General features: G+C 51.3%; 1 protein-coding gene across 1 annotated transcript in view; it reads right to left on the bottom strand.

Moving 5' to 3' along the window:
• Positions 1-2,641: 2,641 nt before the first annotated feature.
• HDAC6 (histone deacetylase 6) overlaps positions 2,642-15,531 on the bottom strand; it is a 61,646-nt gene continuing 48,756 nt past the window's right edge. Inside the window, 6 exon segments of the mRNA XM_060253266.1 lie at positions 2,642-2,759; positions 5,152-5,280; positions 7,093-7,239; positions 7,353-7,463; positions 9,363-9,775; positions 9,778-9,831. Of these exon segments, the coding sequence (XP_060109249.1) occupies positions 2,691-2,759; positions 5,152-5,280; positions 7,093-7,239; positions 7,353-7,463; positions 9,363-9,775; positions 9,778-9,831 (923 nt within the window). The 3' untranslated portion in view covers positions 2,642-2,690.

The following is a 15,531-nucleotide window of genomic DNA, read 5'->3' as shown; positions in this document are numbered from 1 at the left end:
GTTTAGCCAAAAACTCTTTTAATTTCAACCCACGGGTTCTGGTCTGATCTTCTGGGGCAACAGAAAACAATGCTGCACCATCCTGTATATGACAGCCCTTGAAGTACTTGAAAATGGTGATCGTATCACCTCTCAGTCGTCTCCTCTCCAGCCTAAACAGACTTTAAAAGCCAACCGGCGGAAAGCTCATTGGTTATGCTCTGTATTCTTGGTGCTTGGGGAGGGGGGGACAGTTAAAAAAGAGGAATTCAGGACTGGGCTGCCCAGTCTAGAGGGGATATCTGCTCCCCCTCCAGTACCACAGGAAGGGTGATGCTATTGCAGCCATCCTGTTCGTAGGCTTCCTAGAAGTGGCTGGTCAGCCGCTGTGTGAACAGAACACTGGACTGGGTAGGCCTTTGGACTGAGCAAGGCTCTTCCTATGTTCTTAGGATAGATGCAGGGTTTTTTTGTAGCGGGAGCTCCTTTGCATATTAGTCAACACACCTCTGATGTAGCCAATCCTCCTGGAGCTTACAAGGCTCTTTTTTTGTAAGCTCCAGGACAATAGGCTACATCAGGGGTGTGTGGCCTAATATGCAAAGCAGTTTCTGCTACCAAAAAAAAAAAGCCCTACACAGATATCCCAGAGGAAGGGCAGGTTGTGGGGCAGGGACCACCCTGCATGTCAACGTCAAAATAATTTCTGAGCTCACCCTGTGTCCTCGAGGTCTAGAATACACACATGCATACACATTATTCACATGAATGCTTGTATTTGAATTCGTTAGAAACATTATAAAAATCAAGCAAAGAAAGGGATTTCAGGATATAACGAACGACCCCCCCACCCACAAGGTTCCGTAGCTGCCACTCTATCCCATTTACCATGGTTCTTACACTGGTCCCATCTACTATATCCACATACATGTGCCACCAAGGCTGGCCCTGGCCACGCGACCCACCCCTACCCAAGGTCCAGCTACCCCCTACCCACTCGTAGCCCTTTCCAGCTCTTCCCCTTTTAGGTAGAGGGAGGTTTTGGCCTTGCCCTCGTTCAATTCCTTTGTTCTTTCCAAGTTGGAGAGAGAGAGGATCAAGCAATCCTTGAGGGCAGGAAGGTACAGAAAGGAGTCTCACCCCACTCCAGCCTAGAAGAAGTCACTTAGGAACTCCAAGGCAGGGGTGGTCAACGGTAGCTCTCCAGATGTTTTTTGCCTACAACTCCCATCAGCCCCAGCCATTGGCCATGCTGGCTGGGGCTGATGGGAGTTGTAGGCAAAAAACATCTGGAGAGCTACGGTCGGCCACCCCTGCTCTAAGGCCTTCAATTCGACATCAACCCTCCCCATCTCTTTGGGGGGATGGGGGAATCAAAGAACTAACCAGGAGACGCCCTGGAAAAGAAGTGCTGATAAATAACCCCCTTCCCCGATTCATCCCACTTCCTGTTCGGAAGGCCAGCGCCCGGGGTGTGGACACAGAGATCGAGCCCAAGGTCATCACATTCTCTTCCGGCATGGACACTGTTGCAACGCCAAGCTATGTCGGGATCGGGCATGGACCTGAAACAGCTCCCCGGCCAGGAGGGGACCGTTTTAAACATGTCAGCTATCACCTGTCCAGTGACGTAAGAGATGCAGAACTTGTTCTCCACCCCTGCATGGTTTGGTTCCCACACGAACCGGCAGGGAAACATGTGAGCGTCTAAGCTTTGGGATTGTGATTTATCAAGTCAGAGGGGCAGCGTATCTTTCAGAAACACCCTCCCCCCCCCCCAACTCCTGCCAATCTTCCCAGAAAGATGCACGCTTCCTGCTACAGGCAGGAACAAACACACAGTACCTTTGAACAAAGAAAGCAAAAACTGCCAAAGATATATATATGTATACTTAGCGGGAGGAGTGGAATTCTAGCAGGAGCTCCTTTGCATATTAGGCCACACCTCTTGATGTAGCCAATCCTCCAAGAGCTTACAAGGCTTTTTTTTGTAAGCTCCAGGAGGATTGGCTACATCAGGGGTGTGTGGCCTAATAGGCAAAGGAGCTCCTGCTAGAATTCCATCCCTGCTTAGCAGTAATAACCCCCACCCCCCCCAGTTTAGAGAACCCTAATCCTCTGCAGAAAATTGTTTCTTGGATTTGAACCTCTTACAGCCAGCTTATTTGGAAGGAAATCCACTCGCCCAAGACAGGCTCTCTCTCGACCCATTTAGTCAGGGATCGTTCTTAAGGTACGAATGGGCGGAAAGTACTGTATTCCCCACCCTCATAACTCTGCCTGGTTTCCTCCAGATGAGAACAGCCACTGTCATATGGGTTGGGGGAATGGAGGAAAGAAAGGGCTGCCGCCAGACATCAGAAGTAAAAGTAACAGAATCATGCGTTCAGCCCCTCGGGAAAGAGTGACAGATCAACATGTGAGAAGCAAAACAGCCTGCAGCTAGAAGTGGTTTCCACTGTGGCCGATTTGGTATTGCCTGATGTTGGAAGAATGTGTCCTTTGTGGACTGGGGAGGGGGAGGGGGAAAGGATGGATCTTGGGCTCAATGGACACAGCGAGGTTGCTGGTGTTGGACTCGTGGCTGCTGGTGGTTGTCGACTTTTTGGCACCGCAAAAGCGTCGGTGCCAGTTCACAGAGGTCAAACGATGGGACGGTTGATTGTGCTGCAGTCGCGTTTGGCTATCTCCCTGGCCAAGGAGCTGTGCCCTCAAACTGCTACGGGCAGGCCCACGCCAAACTTCTCCCGGTGAGCGTGGCTCTTGGCGTCAAGGAGGGTCTGACAAAAAAAAGAAACAAAAGCACACACACAGATATTTGCCAGTCACGCTTAGCCCTATGGAACAGAAGCGCTGAGGATGGTAAGCTAACACACAGCATAGGTCACAGGAATCCCAAAACTTTTTGAGCCTGAGGGCACCTTTGGAAATCTGACACAGCAGGGTGAGTGCAGCCACAAAATGGCCGCCACAGGAGGTGGAGCTCGCCAGAAAATGGCTGCCGCAGCCAAGATCTTTGTGCTGTGGGGGCAGCTGCTACCAAGCAACACTTTAAAAACTGCAGAGTCAATCAAATCAGCTTTGCTGGGCAAAAACTCCACCACCTTCTTAAAACACTTGGCGGTGGCAGTTTTCCCTCTAAGCTGAGTTAGTGGGAGCTAGCTCACAATTTTTTAGCCTCCAGCTCTCACATTTCTGTCTTAGCTCAGGAAAATGGCCCCAGAGCAAACTAATTTAGGCCGTAGCTCACAACTCACGACGCCAGTAGCTCACGAAGTAGAATTTTTGCTCATGAATCTCCACAGCTTAGAGGGAGCATTTATCAGGGCGTGTCAGTGGGCATCATGGTGGCTTTGGGCACCACACTGGGGATCCCTAGGAGTGGGACCTATGGCTCAGTGGCAGAGCCCCAGTTTGGCACACAAGAGGGTCCCAGGTTCAGTCTCCAACACAGTCTCCAATAAAAAGATAATTATGAAAGACTTTTCTTTGCCTAAGACCAGTCAGAGCAGATGATGGCTCTAAGTAAGTCCCGGACAGCTTCAAGTGCGTTCAAATGAGCCACTAGGCCAGGGGTGTCAAACATACAGCCCAGGGGCTGAATCAGGCCCCTGGATGGCTCCTATCAGGCCCCAGAGCAACTGGCTGTCATTTGCTTCCTTCTCCATCACAGCTTGCTTTGCCAGGCTTGCTCAATCGCATGGGAGCTACAGAGCAAAAACTCTATTTTCTCCATTGGCTGAGGCTCCTCCCTTGAGGAGGAAGGGGGCAGGAGGGAGAGCTTGCTTTGCCAGGCTCTCTCAATCACGCAGCAGAGCTACTGAGCCAAGCCTCCCTTCCTTCTATTGGCTGAGGCCCCTCCCCCTCCTGGTCCCCTGGGGAAAGAAGAGTCAGAGCTTCCTTTGCCCACTTCCCTGGATCACACGGGAGAGATACAAAGAAAGCACCTTTAAGACCAATGAGTGCTAATGTTTTTTTAAAAAATCTTTAATTGTGTTTGTCTGTGTTTTTTATAAAGTTTATATTTCTGCTCCCTGGCATTACATTTTATGACACACATGGCCCGGCCCAACAAGGTCTCATTTCTGTCAGATCCGGGCCTCATAGCAAATGAGTTCGACACCCTGGCACTAGGCAGTCAGCAAACTCGTGGCAGTCACAGGAGGCGGGGCTAAATCTGTGACGGAGCTCAGCCTTGTGTCATGGAACGTGGCAGGCACTTCTGCATTTCTGCAAACAGCCTCTTCGCCTTACCCAAATTCAGGAATGAGGCCTCCAAGGTAAGAGATTTTGGTACAGGCCAGGGCTGCTCCTGCTACTAGACAAATTAAGCCAGGGTGTCAAACTCATTTGTTATGAGGGCTGGATTTGAATAAAAGAGACTTTGTTGGGCTGGGCCATGTCAGCCTGGGCCATGTATATACCTATTTAAGATTAGGTAGCAGAGATATGAATTTTATCAACAACACAGACAAATATATATATATCAAACTTGAAACATTAGCACTCATTGGTCTTAAAGGTCCTTTCTTTGTATTTCTCCCATGGGATCCAGGGAACAGGGCAAAGGAAGCTCTGGCTCTTTCCCTCCTTCCACAGGGGACTGGGGGGGGAGCCTCAGCCAATAGAAGGAAGAGAGGCTTGGCTCAGTAGCTCTGCTGTGCAATTGAGAGTCTGGTAAAGCAAGCTCTTCCTTCCCCCTTCCTCCCTAAGGGAGGAGCCTCAGCCAATGGAGAAAATAGAGGTTTTGCTCTGTAGCTCCTGTGCAATTGAGGAAGCCTGGCAAAGCAACTGTTACGCAGAAGGAAGCAAGAGAGAGGGAGAAGGAAGCAGATGACAGCCCATTACTTGGAGGCCTGATAGGAGTCCTCTGCGGTCCTGATTCAGCCCCCAAGCTGCATGTTTAACACCCCTGAATTAGACAATTGCCTATGGCACAGGCTTTTGGGGGGTGCCAGACTGGGTGCCCCCCATGTGACTTGGTGACATCATCAAAGAAGAGGGGGGAGCACCAGAAGTCAGCCTTGCCTGGGGTGCCAGACAGTCTAGGGCTGGCCCTGGTACAGGCCCTCAATCAATACTTGCCCCCAATGTGGCAGGAGACAGTATTTTATCAGCTGCATGGAAATCCCTTGGAAACAGGGGAAAGGAGACAATGGTTATGCAACTCACTGGGTGGTGGACGTAGGCTTGGCACCCGTAGCACCAGACAGAGAGGTCTTCAAAGCTGAGCACCAGCGGGTGTCCAGATTCCGAGTTGTGGGCAACCATGTGGCGATTAATGTAGCGGCCGCAGCACACCTGAGGCAGAAGGGGGAAACGGGGCAGACTTACAATCTAATGCAGAAGAAGAAGACCACCACCGTAGATTTATACCCCACCCTTCTCTCTGAATCAGTCTCAGAGCAGCTCACAATCTCCTTTCCCTTCCTCCCCCACAACAGACACCCTGTGAGGTAGGTGGGACTGAGAGAGCTCTGACAGAAGCTGCCCTTTCAAGGACAGCTCTGTGAGAGCTATGGCTGACCCAAGGCCATTCCAGCAGCTGCAAGTGGAGGAGTGGGGAATCAAACCCGGTTCTCCCGGATAAGAGTCTGCTCACTTAACCACTACATCAAACTAGCTCTGCTAACTGCAAGTGGCCCAGGACAGAAAAACCAGCCTTGGGAATGAGCCCATGCCCATCCAAAGATTTTCAGCAACCAGACCCAGAAACCCATTCTCAACAGCTCATGCTCCCCAGCCTTGAGGCACACTTCATCACTGTGCGGCTCAGTCTGGTGTAGTGGTGAAGTGCACAGATTCTTATCTGGGAGAACCAGGTTTGATTCCCCACTCCTCCACTTGCCGCTGCTGGAATGGCCTTGGGTCAGCCATAGCTCTGGCAGAGGTTGTCCTTGAAAGGGCAGCTGCTGTGAGAGCCCTCTCCAGCCCTACCCACCTCACAGCGTGTCTGTTGTGGGGGAGGAAGGTAAAGGAGATTGTGATCCACTCTGAGACTGAGATTCAGAGTACAGGGCAGGATATAAATCCATTATCATCTCCATCTTCTTCAGTAACCTTCTGAATATCTACATTGGGGGCAACGACGGGAGGAGGTGGCTTTGGCTTTCAGATTCTGCTTTGAAGCCATTCTGGCGCGAAGTAGGATGATGGAGTAGGTGCACTTGGGGGCGGGGTATCTCATCCTGCATTGCTGCTCTGATGCTCACGACAACACCCCGGAAGCACACGTCTGCAATTTAATTTGTAGTTATCCTGTTCCTCTCCCTAATGTCCATGGCCGATGAAATCCTGGCTCTTCCGAGACACCAGGAGGTCTAGTCCATGCAGGCTGGTAGGTCACTTCCCAGTTTGTCTGCCATTAAGGGATGGCACAAGAAACTGCCTGATTCTACGGTGGCTCAGCGGTAGGGCATCTGCTTGGGAAATAGAAAGTCCCAGGTTCAATCCCCGGCATCTCCAACTAAAAAGGGTCCAGGCAAATAGGCGTGAAAAACTTGATCTTGAGATCCTGAAGAGCCGCTGCCAGTCTGAGTAGACAAGACTGACCTCGACGGACCCAGAGTCTGATTCAGTAGAAGGCAGCTTCATATGTTCACTGTCCCATCAAAGTCAGTCTCGTCTGCTCAGGCTGGCAGCGACTCTCCAGGGTCTCAGGCAGAGGTCTTTCGCATCACCTGTCGCCTGGTCCTTCTTAACTGGAGATGCCGGGGATTGAACCTGTGACCTTCTGCACGCTGAGCAGAGGCTCTTCCATTCAGCCGCAGCCCCTATTGGCTCCAACCAAGCCCCTGTCTCTCAGTAGGATGTCTCGGCTGCCTTAAAAATGTAAAGGTAGTCCCTTGTGCAAGCACCAGTCCTTTCCAACTCTGGGGTGACATTGCTTTCATAATGTTTTCATGGCAGACTCTTTACAGGGTGTTTACCATTGCCTTCCCCAGTCATCTACACTTTCCCCCCAGCAAGCTGAGTACTCATTTTACCAACCTCAGAAGGACAGAAGGCTGAGTCAACCTTGAGCCGGCTACCGCCGGGATCGAACTCAGGTCGTGAGCAGAGAGCTCGGACTGCAGTACTGCAGCTTTACCACTCTGCACTCGGCTGCCTTACCTTGTAACAAATCAGACAGACCCAGTTCTCAGCTTGGGTGCCGCATGCTGCACAGGGCTCCAGCACATTCAGCCCGGCGGAAGGCACAGGGAGCACGGAGTCGAGGTGGGGGCACCAGGGAAGGGGAGTCACGGCGTAGAACAGGCCCTGCAAAACCCCCAAGAAGACGGCATTAGAAGCCCTCTATCCTGACACCCAGCCCGATTCTGCCTTGCTCTAATTGCAGGGAATTCCAAATCCTCCCCCCCCCCCCCACTTACTCCGTCCGATGGATCTTCTCCCAGCAGCTCACAGGAGGGAGAACAGCCCCCTGCGGCTTCATCGAGCAGAATGACCTCAAGCGACATAGAGGACGAATCAGGTGGGCTCACCTGGCCGAGGGGAAGCGGAAGAGATGGAAGCTTTATGGTCACAGTCTGAAAAATTTCCTCCCAGTCTAGGGTTGCCAAGTCCAATTTAAGAAATATCTGGAGACTTTGGGGGTGGAGCCAGGAGACATTGGGGGTGGAGCCAAGATCAAGGCTGTGACAAGCATAATTGAACTCCAAAGGGAGTTTTGGCTATCACATTTAAAGGGATGGCACACCTTTTCAATGCCTTCCTTCCATAGGAAATAATGAAGGATAGGGGCACCTTCTTTTGGGGCTCATAGAACTGGACCCCCTGGTCCAATCTTTTTGAAACTTGGGGAGTATTTTGGGGAGAAGCACTAGACGCTATACGGAAAATTTGGTGCCTCTACCTCAAAAAACAGCCCCCCCAGAGCCCCAGATACCCGCAGATCAATTCTCCATTATTTTCTATGGGTATAAATCTCCCTAGGGAATAATAGAGTTCCCAGCAGACATTTCCTTCCCCTCCCCCTGCTTTCTGACGACCCTGAAGCAGGGGGAGGGCCTCCAAACTGGGGGATCCCCTGCCCCCACCTGGGGATTGGCAACCCTATCCCAGTCCCTACCCTCTCTTTAAAGAGCCAGTTTGGTGTAGTGGTTAAGTGTGCGGACTCTTATCTGGGAGAACCGGGTTTGATTCCCCACTCCTCCACTTGCAGCTGCTGGAATGGCCTTGGGTCGGTCATAGCTCTGGCAGAGATTGTCCTTGAAAGGGCAGTTTCTGGGAGAGCCCTCTCAGCCCCACCCACCTTACAGGGTGACTGTTGTGGGGGAGGAAGATAAAGGAGATTGTGAGCCGCTCTGAGACTCCGAAATTCGGAGTGGAGGGCGGGATATAAATCCAATATCATCATCATCATTAAAAAAACAAATGGAACATCCAGCCTGATGAAGAGCCCTGCGGAGTCTGAAAGCTTGCACTGCATTTCTCGTTAATTCGGTTGGTCCCAATGTTCCCTCTAAGCTGAGTTAAGAGTGAACTAGCTCACAGTTTTTTTTAGCCTCTCTCACAGGTGCGGGTTACAGGGCCAGGAGGGAGGGGGAAGAGTGCCAGCCAGGAAGCAGCCAGGACTCTGCGGTGAGATTTCTGCACTTCTTGTTGGGCAGAGGGAAAGCAGCATGGAGTTAGTTTTGCGGGAGGGTCCTAAAAAAGGTGGGCCTCGCTTCAAAACTTTGGAGGGCCAGTCTCTTACAGTGTATGGCCACAGGAGGAAGGGGAGGTATGCTCAAAGCACCCTCTCAAACAGGAGCGGAGAAGGCCCTGCGTGAACTGCATGCACTAAGGTTGCCAGACCTGTGTTGGGAAATACCTGGAGACTTTGGGGATGGAGCCGGGAGAGAGCGGGGTTTGGGGAGGGGAGGGGCCACAGAAGACGACTGCAGATTTATACCCCACCTTCTCTCTGAATCAGAGATCTCCTATATCTTCTCACCCCACAGACACCCTGGTGAGGTGGGTGGGGCTGAGAGAGCTCTCCCAGCAGCTGCCCTTTCAAGGACAACTCCTACAAGAGCTATGGCTGACCCAAGACCATCCCAGCAGCTGCAAGTGGAGGAGTGGGGAATCAAATCCGGTTCTCCCAGATAAGAGTCCACACACTGAACCACTACGCCAAACTGGCCCAATGCCTCAGAGTCCACCCAAAGCAGCCGCTTTCTCCAAGGGAGCTGATCTCTGCCAGCTGGAGATCAGCTGCAAAAGCGGGAGATCTCTAGGGCCCACCTGGAGGCTGGCAACCCTAGCACGCACCCTTAACACATCCTGGAATCCCTTCCAATCCGCAGAGGTTGTGTGATAAAACAAACTGATGTGGGAAAGTGTTCCCTGAAGGAAAGGATTCAGAAAAACCATTGATCTAGAGGCTGCGAAGCACCTACCTTTGTCTCTTTGGCAGATATCTCTGCTTCCCCAGAGGAACTTCCTGTAGATGGGCTTCCTCTCTGGCTACCCTTTGCCAGCTCCGCCCCTTCTGAAGAGGCTGCTGATGTGCTTCCTGATTGGCCGTCCTCTGCCAGCTCAGTCCCTTCAGGAGAGCCCGTTGACATGCTTTCTGATTGGCTGTCCCCCGTCAGCTGTCCTCCTTCAGGAGAGGCCCTGACCTTCTGTCTAGCCCCACTTTCCGGGCTGGAGTCGGGAGAGGGGGGACTGGGCGTCGTCTCACCCGCCTCTGCAGGGTTGTCGTCCAGGCGGAGGGAGCTCAGAGCTACAATGGCGTCATCCACGGCCTCTGCGGGTTGAGCCACTGGGCTTGCAAGCTCTTCGGAGGCACCCTCTGCAGGGGTGTAACCCGAATAGGGGTTCCCTTCCCAGCCCGGGTCCTGGGCCGCTCCTGCACAAAAACAGGCACTGAAGGGAGAAAAACAAAAATTATTAGTGGTACTGTAGTTTCAAATGAGATGCCTAAACAACAGAATTAGAACCAGAGGGATGTATTTCAGCTAATATTAAAAAAAAAAAACATTAAGAAGAACAGTTGGATTTCCACCCCACCCTTCACTCAGAGTGGCTTACAATCTCCTTCCCTTCCTCTCCCCACAACAGACCTCCTGAGAGTTAAGTGGGGCTGAGAGTTCCGAGAAAACTGGGACTGATCCAAGGTCACCCAGCTGGCTGCATGTTGCGGAGGAGTGGGGAATCAAATCTGGTTCTCCAGATCAGAGTCTGCCATTGGGTCAGACTCAGGACCAGAGCCGGGGTTTCCTGTTTCCAGCAGTGGCCAGCCTATTTTATTTAGTTCAAGGGTGTCAAACTCATTTGTTATGAGGGCCGGATCTGACAAAAATGAGACCATGTCGGGACGGGACAGGCCATGTCAGACCAGGCCATGTGTGTACCTATTTAAGATTAGGTAGCAGAGATATAAACTTTATAAAGGACGCAAACTTAAAATAAAACATGCTTAAAACATCAGCACTTGCTGGTCTTAAAAGTGCTTTCTTTGTATTTCTCCCGTGGGATCCAGGGAACTGAGCAAAGGAAGCTCTGGCTCTTTCCCTCCCTCCCCAGGGGACAAGGAGGGGGAGGAGCCTCAGCCAATGGAGAAAATAGAGGTTTTGCTCTGTAGCTCCTGTGCAATGGAGCAAGTTGAGATGCAGAAGGAAGCAAGAGAGAGCGGGAAAGAAGCAGACAAGAGCCAGTTGCTCGGGTCCCGATAGGAGCCCTCCAAGGGCCTGATTCGGCCAAGGTGATGCACCCGATTCTCCCCCTACTCCACTGTATCTCCACAACAGTCCCGGAAGATAGGCTAGGCTGAGAGAAAGAGAGAGCACAAGTCGCTCAAGGTCATTCAGCTTCGCGTGAGAGCGGGGAATTTCAGCCTGGGTCTACGCCGGCTCTGTTGAGCGGGACGTGAAGTCAGGGATTCCAGCCCCACCCCGATTTGCCTCCCAGAATCCAATATTCACAGATTGCCCACCAAGGAACGTGGAGGCTCCATAACTATACCTTTTTGTTTCTCAATACACTTTCCCCCTCTGTCTTGCCATCTTACCACCTGCTTACCACCGGTGTCGAACTTATTTGCTATGAGGGCCGGATCTGACATAAATAAGACATAATTGTCGGGCCAGGCCATGTAATGCCAGGTAGCATAAACTTTATAAAGCACACAGACAAACACAATTAAAAGGTTTTTTTAAAAAATGTAAAATAAAACATGCTTAAAACATTAGCACTTGTTGGTCTTAAAGGTGCTTTCTTTGTAGCTCTCCTATGTGATTCAGGGAACTGAGCAAAGGAAGCTCTGGCTCTTTCCTTCCTTCCCCAGGGGGCCAGGAGGGGGAGGAGCTTCAGCCATTAGAAGGAAGAGAGGCTTGGCACAGGAGCTCTGCTGTGCACTTGAGAGAGCCTGGGAAAGCAAGCTATCCGTCCCCCCTCCTCCCCAAGGGAGGAGCCTCAGCCAATGGAAAAAAATAGAGGTTTTGCTCTGTAGCTCCTGTGCGATTGAGCGAGCCTGGCAAAGCAAGCTGTGATGCAGAAGGAAGCAAGAGAGAGGGAGAAGGAAGCAGATGACAGCCAGTTGCTCGGGGACTTGATAGGAGCCCTGCAGGGGCCTGATTGGCCCCTGGGCCGCATGTTTGACACCCCTGCTCTGAACTCTTACCATAGGGCTTTGCTTCCTTCCCTTCCTCTTTTCTGCCCTATCCAGCTAAATGCCACCCCTGAGGGGGTGAGATATTTTTGGTGGGGACACCAGCCCTTTGTGATGTCAGCAACTGTTTTACTAACCTGCAAAGTTTCTGTAAGTGTATTTGCACGCCTAGCCACTAACTAAAACCCTGGGGATTGGTGTAAAAGCCGCTGATTTCACAAAGGCCTTGCTTCCCTCTTACCCCCAACAGAAGAATAATCAGTTCCATCACTTCCCCTGGCCAAAAGGGGACCTTACAGAGGTTCCTGTCAGGGGAATGCAGAGAAACGTGTGCCCAAACTGCTTTTACAACCCTGGTAAGGTCTGCCTTCGCCAGGAGAGAGGAAAAAAGCAAGAGGGGATGGTAGCAAAAGCAAAGGGAAGAAAATAGGGGCAGGCTACAATAGCTTTTCTCCCCACCCCAGAAAGGACTTGTGGGTTCCTTCTGCACACAGAGCAACAGGGAGGCTTTTTCAAGGAAATAACAGGAGGGGGGCTTTAAGTCTTTGGTGCAGTGATTAAGCGTGCACCAAAGACTCTCTTATCTGGGAGAACCGGGTTTGATTCCCCACTCCTCCACTTGCACCTGCGGGAATGGCCTTGGGTCAGCCATAGCTCTGGCAGAGGTTGTCCTTGAAAGGGCAGCTGCTGTGAGAGCCCTCTCAGCCCCACCCACCTCACAGGGTTTGATTCCCCACTCCTCCACTTGCACCTGCTAGCATAGCCTTGGGTCAGCCATAGCTCTGGCAGAAGTTGTCCTTGAAAGGGCAGCTGCTGGGAGAGCCCTCTCCAGCCCCACCCACCTCACAGGGTGTCTATTGTGGGGGAGGAAGGTAAAGGAGATTGTGAGCCGCTCTGAGACTCTTCGGAGTGGAGGGCGGGATATAAATCCAATATCATCTTCTTCTTTCCTCTTCTACCATTTTATTGTAAAAAGATGCCGCTGAACTGCTTGTACAGAAGCACACGTGGGAGGACAGGTTCAGAGGTTCAAGCCCTTTTTGCAGTAGGGACCAGCTATTATTGGAGCTTATTTAAGAGGCTACTGATTGGTGCAGTGGCCTAGGATAACAATGACAGTTTGTTATTCTTGGCGCTTGGGCGGGGGGGGGGGGGGCAGGAAACAGTGGGAGTTCTGGCCCTGCATCTGGGTTTTGGCCACCAAGTGACACAGAGTGTTGGACTGGATGGGCCATTGGCCTGATCCCACATAGCTTCTCTTATGTTCTTATGTCTCTGGCAGTGACGCTCTGCATTCTTGGTGCTTGTGGTGGGGGGACACAGTGGGAGGGTTTCTAGAGTTTGGCCCGGCTGGTGGACCTCCTGATGGCCCCTGTGTGACACAGAGTGTTGGACTGGATGTGCCATTGGCCTGATCCAACATGGCTTCTCTTATGTGACACAGAGTGTTGAACTGGATGGGCCATTGACCTGATCCAACATGGCTTCTCTTATGTTCTTATGTGACACAGAGTGTTGGACTGGATGGGCCACTGCCTGATCCAACATGGCTTCTCTTATGTCCTTATGTGACACAGAGTGTTGGACTGGATGGCCATTGGCCTGATCCAACAGGGCTTCTCTTATGTTCTTATGTGACACAGAGTGTTGGACTGGATGGGCCATTGACCTGATCCAACATGGCTTCTCTTATGTTCTTATGTGACACAGAGTGTTGGACTGGATGTGCCACTGGCCTGATCCAACATGGCTTCTCTTATGTTCTTAGAGGCAGCAATGCTCTGTATTTTTGGTGCTTGGAGGGGGGCAACAGTGGGAGGGCTTCTGGCGTTCTGGCCCTGCTGGTGGACCTATTGAGGGCCCCTGGGTTTTGGCCACTATGACACAGAGTGTTGGATTGGTTGGACATGACTTCACAACATGCCTTAGATCAGGGGTGGCCAACGGTAGCTCTCCAGATGTTTTTTGCCTACAGCTCCCATCAGCCCCAGCCAGCATGGCCAATGGCTGGGGCTGATGGGAGTTGTAGGCAAAAAACATCTGGAGAGCTACCATTGGCCACCCCTGCCTTAGATGCGTCATTGACTAGCCACCTCTACCACAGCAGCTCTCGGGAGTGAGTTTTTTGATGGTAATCTTTGATTTAACCTGGAAGCCCCAGGATAAAGGATGCCCGTTTGGTCTGATTAATTGCTTCGAGTGAAACGCATCAGGCAAGACGTCATCCCTCCGCAATGCACACGCACACTTTAAAAGTTATGTAATCTCACAACCAGAAAAAGCACAGAGCTGACCAGCTGGATCGTATTTCAGATCTAACAGAATGCAGCCTTTTATCCTCACGCTTTGTTCATAGGGTGAGATAGCTTCCAGCCTAACGAATTTCTGAAGAAAAGGCCTTCGGAATGAGTCACACGCGTGGGGAGCTTGTAACCGCATTCTTTTTCACCTTCCTTCGTTCCTTGCCGCTGTTTACAACTGCGCTTACTGCTAATTGCAATATTCGTTGGGGAGATAACACCGTGTTCCATGGACTTTCCATAATAGGTTTTTCGTGTCATAATAATAACTAGGGCTTTTTTTTTTTTTAGCAGGAACCTTTGCATATTAGGTCGCACCCCTCCGATGTAGCCAATCCTCCCGGAGCTTACAGTAAGCCCCGTATGAAGAGCCCTGTAAGCTCCTGGAGGACCGGCTATATCAGGGCGGAGCTGATATGCAACTTTCCCGCTACAATAAAGCCCTGATAATAACCGTGCTGTCAAGTCAAAACAGCTTGTGGTGAAGAGCAAGAGACGAGCCAAGGTGGTTTGCCACTGCCTTCGTCTGCCTAGTGACCCCTGTCTTCTTTGGTGGTCTCCGGGGATGGAATTCTAGCAGAGCTCCTTTGCATATTAGGCCACACACCCCTGATGTGGCCAATCCTCCTAGAGCTCACAAGGCTCTTTTTTGTAAGCTCCTGGAAGATTGGCTACATCAGGGGGGTGTGGCCTAATATGCAAAGGAGCTCCTGCTAGAATTCCACTCCTGGTGCTCTCTCATCCAAGCACTGACCATGGTGAACCTTTCTTAGCTTCCAAGCTCTGATGGATTGGGCTAGCCTGGGCTATCAGGCCGCTTCAAATCACAGAAGCTCTTATTATTCACTTACTTGCATTTCTCAACTCAGCTATAAGTAGAAGATATTGGATTTATATCCCTCCCTATACTCTGAATCTCAAAGTCTCAGAGCGGCTCGCCATCTCCTTTACCTCCCTCCCCACCCCCACAACAGACACTCTGTGAGGTAGGTGGAGCTGAGAGAGCTCTGACAAAAGCTACCCTTTCAAGGACAACTCCTGTGAGAGAACTATGGCTGACCCAAGGCCATTCCAGCTGCTACAAGTGGCGGAGTGGGAATCAAACCCGGTTCTCCCCGATAAAGAGTCCGCGCACTTCACCACTACACCAAACTGACTTCACCATTGTTTCACATAGGGCTTTTTTTGTAGAAAAAGCCCAGCAGCTCATCTGGATATTAGGCCACACCCCCTGATGCAAATCAGCCGGAACTGTGTTCCTGGCTATAGTCTGACTTGTATGGCCTCTCATCAGACGTCAGAAGCTAACCAAGGTGGCCCCTGGACAGTACTTGGAGGGGAGCCCACCAAGGAACACCAGGGTTGCTTCCCAGAGGCAGGCAATGGCAAACCACCTCAGAATGCCTGAGGTCATCATACATTGGCTCCGACTTGACTAAAAACAAGGGAGCAGGCCTTTTCGATAATGGCTCCCCAATGGTGGAACCAGCTGCCAGAAGAGGTGCGGGCCCTGCGGGATCTTCATCAGTTCCGTAGGGCTTGTAAAACCGCCCTCTTCCAACTTGCCTTCCAAGGTGGAATCTTGGCAATGATACCCAGCCGTCTTTATATATGTACTGAAACTGCAGCACCATTAATTTATATCGGTTTTAAATT

The sequence above is a fragment of the Heteronotia binoei genome, chromosome 13 (genome assembly GCF_032191835.1).
Source record: "Heteronotia binoei isolate CCM8104 ecotype False Entrance Well chromosome 13, APGP_CSIRO_Hbin_v1, whole genome shotgun sequence".
NCBI lineage: Eukaryota > Metazoa > Chordata > Lepidosauria > Squamata > Gekkonidae > Heteronotia > Heteronotia binoei.
Note: the sequence above shows the minus strand (reverse complement) of the source record. Positions and strands in the feature narration are given on the sequence as shown.